The sequence below is a fragment of the Oxyura jamaicensis genome, chromosome 8 (assembly GCF_011077185.1).
Source record: "Oxyura jamaicensis isolate SHBP4307 breed ruddy duck chromosome 8, BPBGC_Ojam_1.0, whole genome shotgun sequence".
Lineage (NCBI taxonomy): Eukaryota > Metazoa > Chordata > Aves > Anseriformes > Anatidae > Oxyura > Oxyura jamaicensis.
The window spans coordinates 14,891,458-14,911,247 of record NC_048900.1 but is presented as its reverse complement, the minus strand read 5'-3'; the positions used below and the strand labels follow the sequence as shown (position 1 = coordinate 14,911,247).

The 19,790-nt window shown below is 38.4% G+C and overlaps 1 protein-coding gene across 4 annotated transcripts in view; it reads left to right on the top strand.

The window, feature by feature from the left end:
- The window catches only part of HMCN1 (hemicentin 1), a 192,255-nt gene that overhangs the window by 75,969 nt on the left and 96,496 nt on the right, over positions 1-19,790 (top strand). For all 4 annotated transcript variants that reach the window (XM_035333229.1, XM_035333227.1, XM_035333228.1 and 1 more), the window contains exons 18-30: positions 805-932; positions 3,162-3,306; positions 4,841-4,953; positions 5,993-6,152; positions 8,043-8,217; positions 10,634-10,761; positions 12,559-12,831; positions 13,904-13,999; positions 14,411-14,605; positions 15,319-15,449; positions 16,130-16,277; positions 16,774-16,900; positions 17,815-17,969. In XM_035333229.1, coding sequence (XP_035189120.1) covers positions 805-932; positions 3,162-3,306; positions 4,841-4,953; positions 5,993-6,152; positions 8,043-8,217; positions 10,634-10,761; positions 12,559-12,831; positions 13,904-13,999; positions 14,411-14,605; positions 15,319-15,449; positions 16,130-16,277; positions 16,774-16,900; positions 17,815-17,969 — 1,974 coding nt within the window. The remainder of the gene's footprint in view (positions 1-804; positions 933-3,161; positions 3,307-4,840; positions 4,954-5,992; positions 6,153-8,042; positions 8,218-10,633; positions 10,762-12,558; positions 12,832-13,903; positions 14,000-14,410; positions 14,606-15,318; positions 15,450-16,129; positions 16,278-16,773; positions 16,901-17,814; positions 17,970-19,790) is intronic.

Sequence of the window (19,790 nt, the reverse complement as noted above, 5' to 3'; positions counted from 1 at the left end):
AAAACATGTGGTAGAAATCTGTAATGCTAATCTTTGATAGACGAGATATTTTTACCTATTTAAAATTGTTAATTAATTCCCATTATTTAAAAGTCATTTATAAAGCACATGCACAGGATTGTGTTCTGTTGCATCACACAGAATTTTCTGCTGTGCTATTGACCTCGATTCTAAGTCTTTAAAATTTTATGCCCAGAGGAAGTTACTGCTTATTTATTGTGCTCACCAAAACTGCTACTTTTGTTCTTCAATATTTTGCCCAGGTAAGGAAAAATGGTATATCAATTTAATACATACAGGAACATGATTTTCCAAGAAAATGCTGGACTGGATCCAATTTCAGCCGGACAATGTCTTCTCTTTGCTGCCATTCCTTACTCTTAGGATCACTATATGTGTATTCCTTCAGCTTCTTTTCTCGCCTATGCTGTTCCATCCCTTCCCTGGTGTGTTGTTTTTTTTTTTTTCCCTGCCTTCATCATTGACATTTCAGATACAAGAACCTTATCTGGTATGTTTTGTCCTAAGATTAAGTATGTTGGCACTTACCATGTTGTTTGTTGACTGCTACATTTTTTTTCTTTTTAACTTTTTTCCCCTCTCTGCGTAAATCATATGGTTTTCGTTGGAGAAAAATTTCCTGCTCTGTATTTATATAGTGTCTTGCACAAGGAGACCTTTTTCTGATGCTGCTGCATCACTAGTAGTAGCATTACTGACAGGGCATGAATATATATATATATATATATATATATATATATATATATATAAATCCTATTATTTCTTCTAATTTTTTTTTCCAAGTTACACCTCTGATTGGAGTAAGTCCAGACACAGCCAATGTAATCGAGGGGCAGCAGCTCACTTTGCCATGTGTACTTCTTGCTGGAAACCCCATTCCAGACCGGAGGTGGATTAGGAACAGTATGGTGGTAAGACTGTTTTGTTTCTTGTAAGATTTGTTGGCATAGAAAATCAACAATTGATGTTTTAAGCCATGGTGACAACTGGGTTTAACTTCCAAAAATTGATGTTCAGATATAGTGACAGGTTTTATGCTTACAATAAAGATGCTTCATGAGATTTGTGTGGCTCAGTGGAAACAAGGATGTGGCGTTAATGAGGTGAGTTAGAGCTGACCACTACCAGGCAGCAGAAGCTGCTGCTTCCCCAGGAGAAGCCAGGTGGCCGTATCTGTAGGGCAGTAGCTACTTCTGAGTTTCTGCAGGTGCAGTCATTTGGGGTGCAGTCATTCCCCTTGAGAAATGACAGTTTATTAGCGTTTGAAATACAAAAGTGGAAGTGTGGCATGCTGACCATTATGCCTCACTACGATCTCTGCCCACTGTAGGAAATTTCTAACTCTGAAGCATGGATGAAGGAATGGAAGATGGTAGTGGGGGATAGGAATGTCTATAAATGAACTTGGAACCCAAGTATTTGTGAATTGTCCTTTTATCTTCTATTTTACTTACTGTCAAAGCTGTTTCATGCATTCTTGTTAGCTCCTGTCTAGTAGCCTTTGACTATGAAAATACGAATGCTAGTGGAAAATACCCACCAGAATAAGAAAAGTGTTGGAATTTAAACCCTGCTAACTGAAAAGTATTTATTTCCCCCCTAATTTCTTAAAATAAAGATACTAGAAAATCTCTGTAGATTTAGTTTTTTGACATGAGGTAAACATCCCTGTACCGTGCACTCCTTTCTTAGTGATGCAGTGCTCAGAGCATGAAACCTTGTATGTTTTCTCTCTCCTTTGAGAGCACACCATTGCCAGTTTATAACTCCTGCAGACAGAAAGGTTGCACAGATTCTGCGCCTGGACTGGTTGGCTGAGTGAAGTTTCATTTCTTTAGCAGCAGCTGAGTTGCTGTATTTGAGATCCCCAATTTTTAATCTTGCTTGCAAATTGCTCCCTAATGCCCTTTCTTCATGGCTGTAATTAAAAAAAAACAGTAGCAAAAATGTCTTCATGTGGGTTTTCACATTTTCCATTAGCTATGCTTTCTGTGATATTTTTTTTTTTTCCTCAAACAGCCTGCTGTGCAATCCTGCCTTCATAATTGTGGCTTCAGGGAGACCTTGCTCAATTTTTTTTATCACCACCAAGCAGAACCCTTGCACTACTTGACCCTTTACTTGCTAGTGTTTTCTGCTGAATTTTTGTATAATTGTGAATCACGAGCCTTTTCTTCAGACTGTGAAGGTGCAAATAACACAAGCTGTAACATCTGTGAGAAATGCTGGCAGGATCCTCCTTGTTGAGTTGCTAATTCTTCTGCACAGTAGTTTCCTGTAATTGTAAGCATGCGACAAAAGCTCCTCTCCAAGGAAAGTGTTGGAGCAAGTTGCATTCAGAAAAGAATGTAGTTTTCTCTGACCAGAGCAGGACCAGAACAATTTCTCATTCTGACGGCCTCTGTGTAAGGCAAGTCTGCGTTGCTGAGCTTATTCTAGGCAGAGCTCTTTGAGTTGATTGGTAAAGATCTCTGTGAATTTTTTAATGTTGTTAGAGGTCAGGTAATTTTTAATAATTACTGTCTTTTGGTGAAAGGTACAAGTTTTCATTATCTTTTGCAACAGATACTTTTTAAATGTTGCTGCTGCCAATTAAAGTCTATACAACATGCTCAGAGGGTGAAGGTATGCTTAGAGCTGATCCCTTTTACATGATGGTTATACCAAGACCTTTTAGAAGGTTCTGATAACTGTAAAAAACAAAGCAAACAAACAAAAAGTCATCTATTTGTAGAAGAAGAAGTCAAGAAGTCATTGCACTCATCAGAGATGATCTATAACAACACTGGGTTACTGGTATAACTAATACAAAGTGCAGTAAAATAGTTCAAGTAAGTTTGTTCTTTAATGCATGACTATAAGCTCCAGTGGCAGCTGCATATGTGCTGTGACAGAGCAGAGTTGCTGCTCTAGATGTTAATCTCACTCCAGCATCATATACAAGGTGCTACTAAAATTCTAATTTAAAATTAACTTTTTAAGAAAGATGGAAAGTAGGAAAAGCTCTAGTAAAATTCTCCAGGAACATATAATTTTTTAAAAAATGTGAAAGAGTAAAAGTACAGCTGTGCTGCATCCCAAAGTAAATATTATCAAGCAAGTATTTTCTTTAGTAAAACGTTACATCATTCTTTTGGCAGCTGGTTCCCAATCCCTACATTAATGTTCGCAGTGATGGAAGCCTGCACCTTGAAAGAGTTCGGCTGCAGGATGGAGGCGATTACACCTGCATGGCCAGTAATGTTGCTGGGACAAACAACAAAACTACTACTGTTAATGTGTATGGTAAGGAACACTGTGTTGTTTTGTGCTGGATGGAAGATAAAAGTGTGTATCTTACTAACAGGAGCTCTCACTAGTGCTTTCTCATTATAGCTGTACTACTTTCTCAATTTTCCTCTTTATAGTTATGTTGCTTTGTAAAATAGCATGGTCCACTGCACAGGAGAGAATGGAGCAATTGAGACTTGTTTTAAAATTAAACAAAAATAACACCATTTTATGGTTGTAAAAAATCTTCATCTTGAAACATCTAGAAAGGTCAAGCTGTGCAAACTTGATCTTTAGCTTTATTAACAAAACAGATGCAAGTTTACTGAAAACCATGAAAAGCAATGTCTGAGGGGTTTCATAATTGATAAAAGGATGTACAACTCATGAGAGAATTGCAATTAAAATAAATTAGAACTTTTGCAAAACCTTTTTTTTTTTTTTTTTTTCCCTAGCCCTATCAGAAATTACATTGCCAACAAGACAAGTGTTAGAATTGTGGTAACCCATCTGTACTTCTGCTGTAAATTCTTGCATTAACTCTGTGTGGGGTCCCATCTACTTCATGGTTTACAGCCTGAGAGTTTCTCATGTGTTAAATTAATCATGGAAGATTTATTCTAAGCTTCACTGAAGATGCTGGAACACTTTTTTATGTTAACAATAGCTGTTGCTTGTTAATTCAGACAAGTATTCAGTGTCTGATAAGGTTTTCTGTGTGCACAGTAGGTATTTATCTCCTGTGTGCACAGGAGATATTTTTCAGAACCTGAGGACAGAAGGGAATATACTTGTATGGTTTTTGAAAGATCTAGTTCTTGGTATTACAACCTGAAGTCTGACCATATCTTAAATCTGTTCTTCTTTCTGTTGTTAATTGAACACCAGCTCAGTTAGGGAGGGGTACTGAGGTTCTTGGTACCTCTTATTAGTGATTTAATAAAGTAATCTGGTGGTTTTATTCAAGTTCCGCTCTCAGTCTGCCCAGTCCACGCAGAAACCATCAGTGCAGTTATTACAGCTTTGTAGCATTTATAACAAAGATTAAATGAACTGGTAAAGGGATTGTTTCTTCACTTTCAAATCTGGTCTTCTCAAAGTGTTGTCCAGCAATAGAAACTGATTCAGCACCAAAAATGCTGAGCCCATTCTCATGAAAGGCGCTATATAGGATAGATCCTGTACAGTGATGTTTCAGGCATCTGGCCTAAAATGTCGTCAGTGAATGGTGTGATAAAGACTGCCTAAAATGACTGCAAGCAGCTGAAATACCTACATTTAATTTAAAGCTGCATGTACCTGATCTACCAATCAGCATGTGACTGATATGCTTTGATATGAACAGGTACATGTTCTGTCATAAAAGACTGGAGAGTGCGGAGGAGGAGGTGACAGGTCAATGTCAATTAGAGGGTTCAGAGAACAGGCTGAAAATTCCCAACCCTTGCTGTCTGTAGGAATTAGTAGTTGAGTATAAGGACTTTATTGCAAGAGTTGTGCTATGGTTTGAAATATTTTGCACCTGTTTAATACTTGCATTTATTTTTAGTTCTGCCTGTTATTCAGCATGGACAGCAGATATTCAGCACCATTGAAGGAATCCCAGTAACCTTGCCATGCAAAGCAAGTGGAGTTCCTAAGCCATCTATTGTCTGGTCCAAGGTAACATCTCATCTTTGATCTGTTAGTGGTGGAAAATGAATTGAAGACATCTTTTACTTGTCATAAAACTGTAGGCAAGAGTCGCAGCCAAAAAAAAATGTGTTGTGAGGGATCTGGAAATCTCTATTTGTAACTGCTTTTGTTTCTTAGAGTAGTACTTCCTGGCCATGGTCCAGACATAGATTAAGGTTCTGTTCTTTGGAAAGATTTCTTTGGGTTTATCCCTGTATCTTTATATTTTCTAATATTTCAGAAATTGTTGATATTCCTGTTATGAGTTGATAATTTCAGATTAGGCAACCTGCCACAGATTGAAAGTTCATTTTTGTTTAAGAGGCTTGCTATAAGATGATTTTTAGTCACGGAAGTTCAATATGGAAAAGGAGCAGTCTGCTGGGAAACGTTTTATGCTATGTGTATGATCTTACGCTAAGATCTGCTCTGACATCAGAAACCAGTATCAAAATTAATTAAGTTGAAATGTTGACTTTTTCTTTAAGAATTAGGTCCTGCATTTTTTTATATATATATTTTTGAATATATAGCAAGATAACAGGTTTTCTAGATACGAATCCTTGTTTTTCTGCTGTTGTTACTGCTCAGTGACCCTAAAACAGTGCAAAAAGTTAGTTAGTTAATTTCAATGGATAGAATTTTGGGGCTAAACTTGTTAGTTAATTCAAAATATTTTGCCCATCTCAGCCATAAACAATAGAAGCCATAAACAGAAGAAGTGGTACTGTAATGTATATTACATATTGCTTAGTTTAGTCAGACTGCCTGCAAGTTGTTTTGTCTACAGAACTGTGAAAAATTGGACCCAGCATTATATTGAAAATACAGCAGTCTTCATACAAATGGGTTGCAGCAAGGAGTTAACCTGCTACAGGCACTAACAACTTTTATATTCCTTTAATAGTTTTTATGTTTTCATTAGATTTTCTTTCTGTAAGGCTTAGCTTTTATTGAATTAAATATTTGTAACTTGCTGTATTTTTTAACATCCAGGCACTATGGACTTTTTTTTTTCTTTCTACAGAAAGGAGAAGTAATTCTTCCCAGCAACGGGAAGTTTTCTGCAGGGTCTGATGGAAGTCTGTATGTAGTTTCACCAGGGGGTGAAGAGACTGGGGAATATGTGTGCACTGCTACAAATGCTGCTGGTTATGCTACGCGGAAAGTCCAGCTGACTGTCTATGGTATATATGAGCTAAAATCTAGTGTCATTTTTCAATCCGCTCATTGAGTTCTAGTTTAGACTGCAATCCCCCTCCAGGTAGATAGTGAAGTATGATACCCGCAGTGCAAACAGGATTTAAACTAATCTCTAATTAGTGCTTTTGGCTCTGTCCTAGATTACTGGATCCACATACTAGGCAATTTTACAAATGGCAGATATTGAAAGGCCAATTCTTCAGCCTCTGTGATTCCCTTAAAACCACATGATGCCTGTTACCTTGTGTTCATGGACCTAGGAACTTGGGCTGATTTAATTTCATCCTTTATAGAAGTGGGTAGGAAGTACCTCTATAGGAATATAAGTTCCTGCTGTTAAAAGAATGAAGATCCATTAATCTCATTGTTCCCAAGGTTTCATACCGTCTCTCAGTATAGTAGAAAACTGGATTTATTAGATTTGTGTTGCAAGATGTTTATGGCTTGTAGCTATTGATGCTGCAGTATAAGTTCATTCAGGTATTGGTTGCAATGCAGACCTCAACATGTGCATGAACTGCATATGTTGTTTGCTGTCCAGCTTTTTAGGCAGACAGTGTAGTCTTGCTGATACTTGTGGTGTTGCAGGTAGGCATCAGCCAGTGTCTGAGCTAACCAGGCACTGTACATCAGCATTACAGTGATTTACAGCAGCAAATCCAATGCAGACACATCTTTAAAAAAATAGGATTGTAATGTTATATACCCGATACAAGAAATAAGCATTTAATTTCATAGACAAGCTCAGGAAGTGTGGCCTAGATGAGTGGACAATGAGGTGGATTGATATTTGGCTGAATGGTAGAGCTCAGAGGACCGTGCTTTTTGGTGCAGTCTAGTTGGAGGCCTGTAGCTAGTGATGACCCCCAGGGATCAGCACTGGATCCAGTGTTGTTCAACTTATTCATCAACGACCTGGATGATGGAACGAAGTGCATCCTCCTGACAACACCAAGCTGGGAGGAGTGGCTGATACCCCAGAGGGCTGTGCTGCCTTTCAGAGGGGCCTCGACAGGCTGGAGGGGTGGGCTGTGAGGAACCTCACAATGGCAAGTGCAGGGTCCTGCACCTAGGGAGGAATAACCCCAAGCACTAGTACAGGCTGGGCACTGACCTGCTAGAGAGCAGCTCTGCAGAGGGAGACCTGGGAGTCTTGATGGACAGCAATGTGCCCTCATGGCCAAAAAAGCCAATAGTATCCTGGGCTGCATTTGGAAGAGCGTTGCCAGCAGGTCAAGGAAGGTGATCCTCCCCCTCTACTCAGCCCTGGTGAGGCCACACGTGGAGTATTGTGTCCAGTTCTGGGCTCCCCAGGACCAGAGGGACATAGAACTACTGGAGCAAGTTCAGAGGAGGGCTACTGAGATGGTTAGAGAACTGGAGCACCTGTCATACGAGGACAGGCTGAGAGAACTGGGTCTGTTTAGCCTGGACAAGAGAAGACTGAGGGGAGACCTCATTAATATGCATAAATATCTGAAGGGAGGGTGTTGAGAGGATGGAACCAATCTCTTTTCAGTTGTGCCCAGTGACAGGATGAGAGGCAATGGGTACAAACTGAAGCGCAAGAGGTTTCAGCTGAATATAAGGGGGCATTCCTTTTCTGTGAGGGTGACAGAGCACTGAAACAGGTTGCCCACAGAGGTTATGGAGTCTCCTTCTCTGGAGATATTCAAAACCTGCCTCTGTGCCATCCTGTGTAATGTGCTCTAGGTGATCCTGCCCAGCAGGGGGGTTGGACTAGATGATCTTCAGAGGTCTCTCCTCAACCTTGGCCATTCTGTGATTCTGTAATCTGAAGTATAATGGTATGGTGTTACATTTGTACAAATATGTATATTCATTTCATCTACTTAACATGTTCCATATTATAGTGAAACCTAGAGTGTCCAGGCCTGGAGAGCAGCAAGGAAATGCATATGACAAACCCATAGATATCTCAGTAACTGCAGGGGAAGATGTCACCCTTCCATGTGAAGTAAAGAGCTTGCCACCTCCCATAATTACCTGGGCCAAAGAGATGCAGCTCATATCTCCGTTCTCTCCAAGGTAACAATGTTTGATGAAAACAAAAGAAAAAGGAAGTTGTGTCTAAGATACCAAGATTTTGGAAGGGTATATAATTTCCAATTGCTTAACAATCAATTGGAAAGTATTAAGTTGTTTTCCAAGAGGACCCTGGTTTAGTAAGTCTAAAAAAACTCTTTCCCAAACTGAGTGTATGTCTTTCTGAAAGATGCTAAGATGGTATGTGATTGTATGGCTTCCATTCCAGCATGTGTTTGTATACAGAACTTCAGCATTCACTCTGAAGTTTGCAATTTCAGGAGGCCAGGACAAAAGAGGATCCTGTAGTATGTGTACTGTGGTGGTGTCCAGGGACCCACATAATATATGCCTGATTTTAAATCTTTAAAAATCTGTTTTTCTTTTTAAAAAAAACTTCAAATCTATGCTCAGGACAACAGTGTCTCTTATTAAGTCTGGTCTCTTACTAATATAAAGTCTGGACCCCCAGCAGAATAGAGATGATAAATGTTTGAGATTACTTACAAGGTCTTATTGTTCTCTGTGCTTTGAATCCCGAACTCTTCATGTGTTCTTGAAAATGTGAAAGCTTAGTTAAACACTTGTAAAAACATCAAGTTTTTACACACAGCCTTAGGAACTGTGGTATTGGGGATTGTCTTGTATATGTTGTGGGCTACGATGCTGGAGTTCTTCCATACTACTATAGTATGGTACAAAAAAAGAGGGGGAAAAGGGCAATTATCGGCTGTATACACTCATTTGCAGTGCCAGGTGCTCTCTCAGGGTGTGCTAGTGCTTGCAAGTTTCCAAGATACCTCAGAAGGTGTAAAGGCTACAGCTGTGTTCAGAAACCAGGATATAGTAACTTTGCCAGGTACACACTGTAGCAATTGTGGTGCCTATTGCCCAGTGTCTCTCAGTGATCCAAATGAAATGTTAAGGAATCATACAGACCTGAAGGTGAGCCAGACCTTGGCCTCAGATCCACCCATTCCAGTGAGTCTGTAACAGCCTTAGCAACTGAAAACTGCTGGGCAAACAATTTATGTGGAAGAGGCTTGTGCACAGGGGGGTTAATTTGGTGTTAATACTCCGTGTGGAATTTTCTGCTTAGTCTTGTGGGCAAATTGCTTGAATTAATGAATCTGCATTCTTGGTCCATTACTTGTCCTCATTTTACCTCAGGAGACATAGATAAATTAGGCTACTTGGTCACTGTGGAGAGATCCAAGTTGTCCAGAGTAGCAGCAGTCTAGCTCAGCCCATTCCATAAAATTGTTTACAGATGTCAGCAAAAGTTAAAGAATTAGTCCAAACAAAATTGTTTGAGACCACCCAAAGCTGATGTTAGAAATGCGACCAGTAAACAAAAGTAGAATGAAAGCAGAAATAAAGGAACTTCTATCAGAAAGCAAATGTAATAAATGGACAAAATAATTGGAGCTAAGTTACCCCCGTAATGGTATCTTTTGGGGTTATTAAAAAAAAGTATTGGAAAAAGAGGGACAATAGAGGAGGAATCATAATATCATACAGATATGGGTGGCCTGGATGAAGTGCATTTCACTTTCTATTCATCTCTACAGCTTGTTACAATCTCCAAATTCACCATGTATACCCGTATAATAACGTTGTCCTGATTAGAGAGTTGCCAGAGAAAGGAGAATGGGTGATACCACAAATTCTCACCAACTTTGGCTAAATTCTGCATATAACTTTGAGTTCTAATTACTTCCTGTTAATTCTTAGCTGTCATTTTTTCTTCCCTCCTTATTTTTTTTTCCTCTATTGCTTTTAACTTCTGCGTAAGATGACTTTGGCTTAGCTGGCCAAGACTGTATTTTGTAATGTTGCAAGCCTGTGATCACAGCTGTAGTAAAAATCAGTGCTATGTAGTTAATTATTTAGTCAAGAATAGTGACAAATTCCATAAACACCAGAACTGGCAGTTTTGAGTCAGAACACTCTCTCCAGAACACACACACACACGTTCTCATCCCCCACCCCCGTCTTTAACACCATAACATCTTTTAGACCTTGATGAAGTAGGATCAAGCTGTTTAACCCAAACATTCTGACCCTGCTAACCTGGGATGAGCATAAATTTGTGATGGGGGGCTGAAGAGCTCCAATTCTCTACCTGATTTTTTTTTCTATTTCTAGAAATAAGGCAGTTTTGAATATCTCCTGTAAGTGGCTAGAACCAAATTTTGTAATTTGGATCTTATATTTTAGATATTTGCTGTGTATTCTAGATGTAATGGCTCAGTAAAGAGTTAGAATAAATGAATAAGTCATAATTTAGTAATATGGCACAGCTCAGTGTTGTGTAGAATGGTGTTATTATAGCTCATAGCAATCAGCTATGTGTAAGTAGAGGTCATTCACCTTTCAGTACATGTTTATACAGCGTATCTGCTTCTTATTTTTCCAGACACACTTTCCTTCCCTCAGGGTCAATGAAGATCAGTGAGACACAAATTTCAGACAGTGGAATGTATTTCTGTGTAGCCACAAATATTGCTGGGAATGTGACTCAGTCAGTGAAGCTAAGTGTACATGGTAAGTTTTAAGTTAAAGGACGATCATCTGCAATTTTCCACATGGAATTTAGCATCATGTGGAGATTTTGAAACATTTTTCCCTTATGTACATTAAATGCTATTGACCTATATGTTTTCTGGTCATATTATCTTCAAATGCAAATTGTTGGTATTGATTATATGAAACAAAATCGTTGTATACACACATACTACCTAAAAGTATATACATATACATATATGTACACCTTCCTTTAATGTTACTTAGACTCAAGGAAGAATTACAGCTATACAGGACATTTGACTCTTCTTAAGTCAGCCAGAGGAGCTTTAAGAACTGAAAACTTTTGTTCTAATGAACTTGCATGTTCTCTGTGCAAAATATTTCTCAGAAGTAAGTCTGCAAACAATGGCTGAGAATAGCAAAGCTGCCTGAGGCTTGTGGATGCCAAGTTCCCACCAACTTGATAGGAATTACATATCTAAACTCCCTTGGCAGTGCATGTCTAAGTTTACTTGCTCGCTGGCTTTATTGGTAGATAAACCAGCATGCAGCTGTATCTCCTATGGGTAGGCAGTTGCTGCTGCCTCCTGTTGTGTGCATATGCATTCTGTACCCGCCTTTGCAGACTAATACCTTAGCCCACCTCACCATCCTTTCTCTGTTCAGACAAGACCTTGTGCCCACCTTCCGGCCCCTCAGTGAAGGTTTCTAGTCTCTCTTGCTCAAGCCAGGACCCGTGTCCCCTTCACTCCTCTTCTTACCATAAATCATCAAATTCTCACACCCTTGTCTCCTGCTCTCCCTGTGCTGGGGCCCCAGCCACAGTCTCTTAACCACCTACATAGTCACATATTGTTGGCTCTGTGCTCTTCCATTTATTCCTCCTCACCTGCATCAGACAGAAGCACAGGTTGTGCATGTATACCTGCTGCAGATGCTAAAGTACAGAGGAGAGTGGGTGCCGGAACAGTGGCCTGGCACAGCCCAGATGAAGCTGATCTATCATTGTGGTTCATGTAGAGTTTGGAAGTGTTGTTGCCAGTGCCTGTTGCCAGCACACATCTTTGAAGTGGATCACATACCACAAATATACCAGCTTGGAACTCATGCCCTCAGCAGTTCTGAAAACTTCAACTACACTAATTCAGTTACAATGACTGTAACAGACTACTGTCTGGTTTTCTGTAGAGAGGTTCCGTATCAGTGCACATCTTTGTTTATCTGTAATTGTACATTAAGAGACAGTCTGAAAAAATGGCACTTGTTATTGTTTCAGACATTCTTTATAAGTCTTTTTATTGTCAATGATCCTTTGAAAGAAAAACATTGCAGAAAAAAAAATAAGTCAGACTTGTATTATTCTTTGGGACCAGCAAAATCTTCTCCAGTCATACTTTATCTCCTTGTCTGAACTTGTGCTTGGAAGAATACAAAGATTAGGGGAAGGAAATTAGAATGTCAAAGGGGAACTGTAATTAACTTTATCATAAAAGCTTTTGATTTTTTTGTTGTTGTTGTGAAGAGTCAGTACCCATAGCTTTTCAAATGTGCTCGATATAATGAGCTTAAACTACTCATGCAAGTAATGCAGTAAAATTTGAAATGTAGCTTCTCCAGGTAAGTTTAGCAATAAGTGATTGTAGATACTATCTGTAGAGGACATGCAGTTCTGTTTTTTTAGTCATTTGAGGGAATTGTGTTTCATTGAGTAAGAATGGATGTTGTCTAAAAAGACAGAGAAGAATTTCCTTCAAGAATGATCTCATACATCATTTTCTTCACGTTACTGTGGACTTAACTTGTCTTCTTGCATAGTTCCTCCAAAGATACAGCGTGGGCCTCGGGTTATGAAAGTCCAAGCTGGCCACAGAGTTGACATACCCTGCAGTGCCCAGGGGATCCCTCCACCAACAGTCACCTGGTTCAGAGGCAGAAGTGCTGTGCTGATAGATGGCAGGCAGTTCATCCACGGCCTGGATGGAGCTCTGAGCATCAGCAGCGTCCAGCTTCCTGATGCTGGAATCTACAAGTGTGTTGCTAGTAATGCAGTGGGCAGCGACACATCAGAGATAACAATACAAGTTCAAGGTATTTCTGCTAGGGTCATAATCTTGCCTCTTGCCCTGGTTGAGTATAATTTCATGCCAGTGCTGTCTGGTTTATGTTTTGGAGGACAGTGACCTTTGCTGTTGACAGTTACATAATGTAAAATCCAAACCTGTTTAAATGTTGTTATGTTCTGATGTTAATTAAGGAAAATTAGAGTAGGCACACAATCTTTGCAGAGTTAGCAGAAATAAGAAACTCAAAATATATTGCTTTTTTTTTTTTTTTTTTTTTACTTAAAGGTACTTACTTTTGTTTGTTTTGTACTAGATAATTAAAACCAGATTCCAGTATGGGAAACCTTCTTTTAAAATATTCTCTGTGTGTTCACATCTCACATTTTCACAGACTATTTCTGAATATCAGAGCCTGATGGCATAGCTTTAAATGGAATTAGAATTTTGCTGAAATAAGCTGAAAGAAGAGCTCTGTCAGTCGGTATACTATTAAAATGGTGATGGGGCAACAATGGTTATGTGCCAATTTAAATATATAGTATAACTCCTCACTTGATCAGCTGACATACAGCAGTGTGGTATGACTGACTTAAGCAGGCAGTATTTCTTCTTCCTAATAGTTTAAAGGCAACATTCTGATTCATTGGATTAGAGCTGCTGAGAACTGCTCATCACGAACAGCAAAGAACTGCCAGCAATTTTATTTAATTGTAAACAATATTCTTTGTGCAGTCTTAGTCCATGCACAAGTTTAAAGTGAGATGTAAGAACAAAGGATGAAAGGAATACTAAGAAGTGGTATGGGAAAGAAGAATTTATCTAATATTTTTGAGAATTTGCAGAAATGCTGTCTCTGCCTTCAAAACAAATACAGTGGATTTTAGAATCAGTTTCAGTCAAACTGGAAAGTTTCTTTGTCCTACTTGCTTCCTAAATATTCCTCTTGAAGTCAAAACTGCTTGTAGTATGCTCTGTCACTGCAGGTTATTGGAATCTGACCTTGTGTGACTGAGACTTAAAAGTTAGGAATTGCCAGACTGTATTTTCACACTTGGAAGCAGAGGTCAAAAACTTTTGAGCGTCTAATTTTCTTTCAGAGTCACCTACTATAGATGATCTTGACCCTCCATACAATAGTCCTTTTCAAGAAAGAGTGGCAAATCAACGCATTGCATTCCCGTGTCCCGCAAGAGGTGTGTATCATTATTACCTCTTCCAATGACAAAAGTATACTTCTCCGCTCCACTGATAATTGCTAAGTTTCTCTGTATTCCCTGTCATGGTAAAAATGTTCAATATACACAATGTTTTGCATATGAACTTTATGTGGAAAATTCAAACTAACAGTGATTAAAACAATCACTGCATATAGAAACTCTGTAAAAAGTCCTTACTAGTTAACACGGATGTTAGAATGTTTAGCACTAAGATTTTTTATTTTACCATCATACTGTAATAGTAGGGGCTTCCTGTAAATTAGAAGGCTCATGGCCTCACACTGGATTGTGCTTGCCAGCAAGACTTCCAGCAAGCAGTAGTAATTATTTGAATCCCTCTTATTCTGAGCTAAGTGAACTGTTGAAGTTTCTCATGTTTCTCATTAGGTATTCCAAAGCCTGTCATCAAATGGCTACGTAACGGAAGAGAGCTGACAGGCAGTGAACCAGGAATTTCAGTTCTGGAGGATGGCACACTGCTGGTCATAGCTTCTGTTACACCTTCTGATAATGGAGAGTATATCTGTGTGGCAACCAATGAAGCTGGAAACACAGAAAGAAAATATAACCTGAAAGTTCATGGTAAATAATAAGTACAACTAGTGGGGAACTGTTTTGGAAGAGCATCTTCTGTTTCATTATTGGGAATTTTGTTTCCCAATCCTGCCCATGTGCAGTTAATTCATAAAAAAAAACAAATTTGAGTACTTGTATTTCTACAATTCTGTTTCACTTCATGTATTTTCTAATATTTCTCATTACTGTAACATTGTATACAAAACATGTTTGTGTTGCTCAAAGAGTTAGCTGAGTCTCATTTGTAAGGAGCTCTGGTTATAGTTGATAACTTTAATGCAAGTAACAAGTGAAGGCTTTTTGCACTGTAAAAATTAAAGTTTGGGTGATGAGTCTGCATTTTCAAGCATAAATACAAGAGAAGTTATTTGTCAGAATGAGTGTAGAATAGAAGAAGACTCGTTCCTGACATTCTTCGTTCCTAATCCTAATTGCAAAATAGAAAATCTGTAGATGGCTGTGAGGTATGTTTTGATATGGTACACTTTGCTTCTTACAGCGTATTTTTTTTCCAGCCCTGTTCACTTCCCCTATGAGCTCTGAGATATGTCCAGATATAGGGAGATATGTCCAGAGCCAAAAGGGAAACAGAAACATCAGGGAGGGAATGAAAAGGGTCAGAGAAATGTAGAAGATAGAAGTCCGTGACTTGGGGAAAGGATGAAGTGGGAAATCATTGGATTAAAAGACTTAACACATTATTTTGAACTTTCTTGTAGTTCCTCCTGAAATTAGAGATCAAGAAAAGGTAACAAATATATCTGTAGTTGTTAATCATCCTGTAAGTCTCTTTTGTGAAGTGTCTGGTAACCCCTTCCCAATCATCTCCTGGTATAAAGAAGACACCCAGGTAGGTACTATTAAGCTAATTGAAGTAACCATAGCCATTAGCAGTTCCAGAATATTTTGTGTTGATTTTGATTTTGAGTGCTTGGTATTAGATCTCATTTAAAGTAAATACATGTAGATGCCTGTGTGTATATTTAAACCTGCACTAACAACACCCACACAAAGACAGATGAATATGACTAATCCATTAATTCATCTATTCAACAAGTCAAAAGTAAACTCTTTTTTCAAGATTTCACTAAGAATTAACCTTAGCAATTTCCCAGTACTATAGATGACAGAAGACTTGCAGGGGTGACCAGTAATAGTCTTTTCTTCATTCTGTAGTTGGAGAAATCAGAATTCTTGGGGGTGATTTGAATTCTTCAGGATTATCCTAGGGTCCTATGCTTCTACTCATAGCTGATAAGCAAGTTTAAATGAAGAGAGACCTCTTCAACTTTATAACTAAACATTACTGATAAACAAATAATTTCTTTGGTTTTCTCACCCTCTATTCCATGTTGAGCTACAAGTCATACTGGTTAGACTGCAGAAGCTGAGGACATTAGTGCTGTAACTGAAAAGGGAAATAGGCTATCCTTAGACTGAAACTACCATTTTCTTGTAAAAAAAAAAATATCCATCTGGGATATGTGGCCGATGTAACTTGGATCACATAATATCTTGGGTTCTTTTAAGGTTGTGGAAAGCAGTGCTCTCCAGATTTTGCACAGCGGGAAGATACTGAAGCTCCTTAAAGCTGCTACTGATGATGCTGGACAATATTCGTGCAAAGCCATAAATGTAGCAGGAAGTTCTGAGAAACTCTTTAACCTAGATATACTAGGTTAGTTCTATTTTTTTTGTTTGTTTTGTTTTTGTTTTTAAGATGGTGATCTGAAAAACAGTTGACATTTAAGAAGCCAGTAAATTTCAACTTATTATAATAAAGTTCTTCCTCTCACTGTCAATTAAGTATTGGCTGCTGAAGCACTCTTCACGATGGCTTATGAATACTTAAATTTTGCCATTTTCATAGTAGCAGAGACAAAATGCTGTTTTTCATTTCTGGATTTTGTTCTTTGATAATTTGTTTTGTGTTTTGGGGGTACTGTGCTCTATGATACAAAGGAGGTTTCTTCTGTGCAGTTCAGCAGCACAAGTGTGGAAATGCTTGTGGTGGTAGAAGTGATGTTGTGAACTAGCAGAAGTAGTTTTGCAGTGAAAACTAAAGTTGTTTCAAGGGACTAGTATGACTCACTACTACTACTACATTTCTTCCAGTTTCGTAGCTTACCTTCCTTGTTTAAATGTTCTTACTGTAACGTTTTGTCTTTTTAAAGTTCCACCAAGTATAATAGGTGCTGACACCCCCAGTGAAATTGCAGTCATCCTCAACCAGGAAATCAGCCTGGAATGTAGAGCCAAAGGCTTTCCTTTTCCTGACATTCACTGGTTCAAAGACGGCAAGTAAGTATATCATTGCTTTTGTGGTCTATGTCTAGGTTACTCCTTCCTTAGAACATAGAGGAAAAAGGTACACTGTATCAGCAAGCCCTGCTTTTAACTACATAATGTTGAGTTGTTATGACTGGATACAATTTTTGGTAGTGACATGGCAAGTCCTTTAATCAAAAGTTAGCATCCTGCTTTGTGAACAGTCCCATTACACAGGCACTTGCAGAGCATACCTGCAGTATAGGAAACTGGACAATGCATGAACCAAGATAGATGTAACCATTTCTTTGTGTTTATGCTGTCTGGATTATTTGAAAAGTAGTATTAGTTAAAATATATTCACTTTGCTGGCATGATTTTTTTAATTGGTAGACAGTAACAATGCCAAACAGTTTTCTAGCTGGTGCCTTGTGCCACTAAAGGTTTTAGAACAGTTTTTGCCTGCATGTTTAAATTCTTCATCTCATCTTCCAGGATGAATTTAAAACAATATAGTTCAGTATAGACTAATATAGACTATAGTTCAGTATAGCTAATACTCATTCTGATATGACATGAGATTAATATGTTGATACTTTGATCTAGTAAACGTGGACATTTTGTTATCAGCAAAAGACCGTCATGACCTAGTAATTAGAAAAGGAAACTGAGATCAGGAGTACGACTCTGGCTCTGATGCTGGTATTCTGGATGACCTGCATAAAGTACCTTTATGTTTTGGTTTATTCTGATAGCTAGGCATCAAAATAATTATAATAGTTTGTCTCTTTACAGTGGTTCTTCAGATGAATGCTGTTGCTAGTGCTAAATGATACTCTTTAATACAATTACTGCCATTAAAGGGCCCCTTGTTATTATTGTCAGTTTAAATTGGTGTTGAAAGGATGGGGTCAGAGTTCTGTGAAGTGAAATAATCTCTATTCCAGGCCCTTGTTCTTGGGTGATCCGAATGTTGAGCTTCTGGACAAAGATCAAGTTCTACACATACGGAGTGCTCGAAGGATTGACAAAGGTCGTTACCAGTGTAGTGCCACTAATACTGCTGGCAAACAAGTGAAGGAGATAAAGCTGATCATCCATGGTAAGTTTACAGAATGAATGATCCTAGAAGGTATTTCAGTTTTGCACATAAGATTTCTATTTTGAATGGAGATGCTCAAACATATATATTAATTATCCGAGAATAAATTAAATTCAATATAAAAATACAAGGCAAAGTGCAAAACCAGTAAGAGTCAGACCCAATTGTCTTTGAAATAGAATAGTCCAGAAGATCTTCAGGCAGCGTGGTATGTCATCTCTCTCTAGCTCGTGTAAACTGAATAATAAAGGAAGAATAAGGGAAGAAGCACTAGCAGTGGATAACTATGTTTTAAGTGTATAACGTTATTTTAAGAACTTTAAAGCGCACTGAGTGTGCTTTTTTATTTTTACTAGTAGTCGAGTGTTTGCAAATTGCATGGGGGACAGGCTTGTGATTAATTGCTGTGATCAATATACAAAAGTTTTAGGTAAATGGGGAAATAAAAAGTTGGGAGCAAAAGGAAGGGAAAAATTCATGAAAGCAGAAAGGAGCTTTTGAAAGAAGACTTGAAGGAGAAGTGAAAGGAGACAAGAAGAAGAGTTTTTCCCCTTGGAAGACAAAGAACATGTGAAACCCAGTCATACCTGAAAACTGCAAGCATACAGTGCTTGCAGAAATGATGGCGGAAACAAATGCAGGAATCTATAGGTAGTATAAGGCTATTTAAAGTCCAGAGTGTAAATGGTGGCAATCTGCATAAGCCCTCAAGCTGATGATTCCTTGTTAGCTATGGTTTTGCTTCTGAAACTGTTGCCTCTTTTGTGCTGGTAACTGAAATTGTTTCATTATTTCCCTCATTTGGACATTTTTGAAGCATGGGGTAACCACATGCATGGAAGTATGCCTGTACATCAATCACAGTCTGTTCCTGTTGGGAGCAAAGGAAATGCTGTGAGGACTCTCTGGTGATCAGAGTTGTGGCTGTCATGAGATTAGAGGCATAAAAACCACTCAGATCTCCCCTAGATGAGTAGACCTTACTTTAGGTTCTTCAGCAAGGAGAGATGATTTTGTGGTAGTGGAATGGAATCTGTCTTTACTTTCAAACTTAAGCCCTGCCAGACAAACGGAAGCCCACAGAGTAAACGAGGAACCTAGATGCTAATTCACACAAGTTCTTACTTTGTTTTATATCTTTAACCCTACTTTTGGCTTTTATATTTTCCTACAACACCGTGTTAAAACCATTCCCCATCTCTGTGAATGAAAGCATTCATTGATAAATCCATTCACCTTTGAACTGAGTATATTTTAGCATATTTTATAGATTTTCATATTTTTGCACACATAATATTAAGAAAATATTTCATCATGGTTTGATAACTGGCAAGAGCCATCTCATAGGAGTAGGTCCCTTCACTAACACTTTACATTTCTGTGGCAGCATTTTAAATGAGCCCTATGAAAGTCAGTGGAAGTCAAGGATATACTGAGCATGTTTGGCAACAGAGGAGTTAATGTGTTTGCCAGATGTGTCTGGTACTTTCAGCAGTCATAAATTTAGTTGTTGCCAATTGCACTGTGTTTTTATTACTTCTACAGAGATTTACGAACTCTTTATATTGGCTGATTTACACGAGAGCTTGTTTGCTAGAAAAAATCTGAGTACTGCTGCCTAGTGAGCAAGTGAAATGACTATGGGCCAAAAACTTCAAAAAATAGGAGCATAAAGCTAGACTGCTAAGCTCATATTTAGTCTCAAAGTAAGTGACTTCATCTTCAGAAGTTTTGAGTACTGAGCAGTTCCCATTCTAGTCACAGAGGTTCTTGGATGTATTTGGTATTTTAAATAGCAGGTTTCTGTTCCTGGGAGGGTGC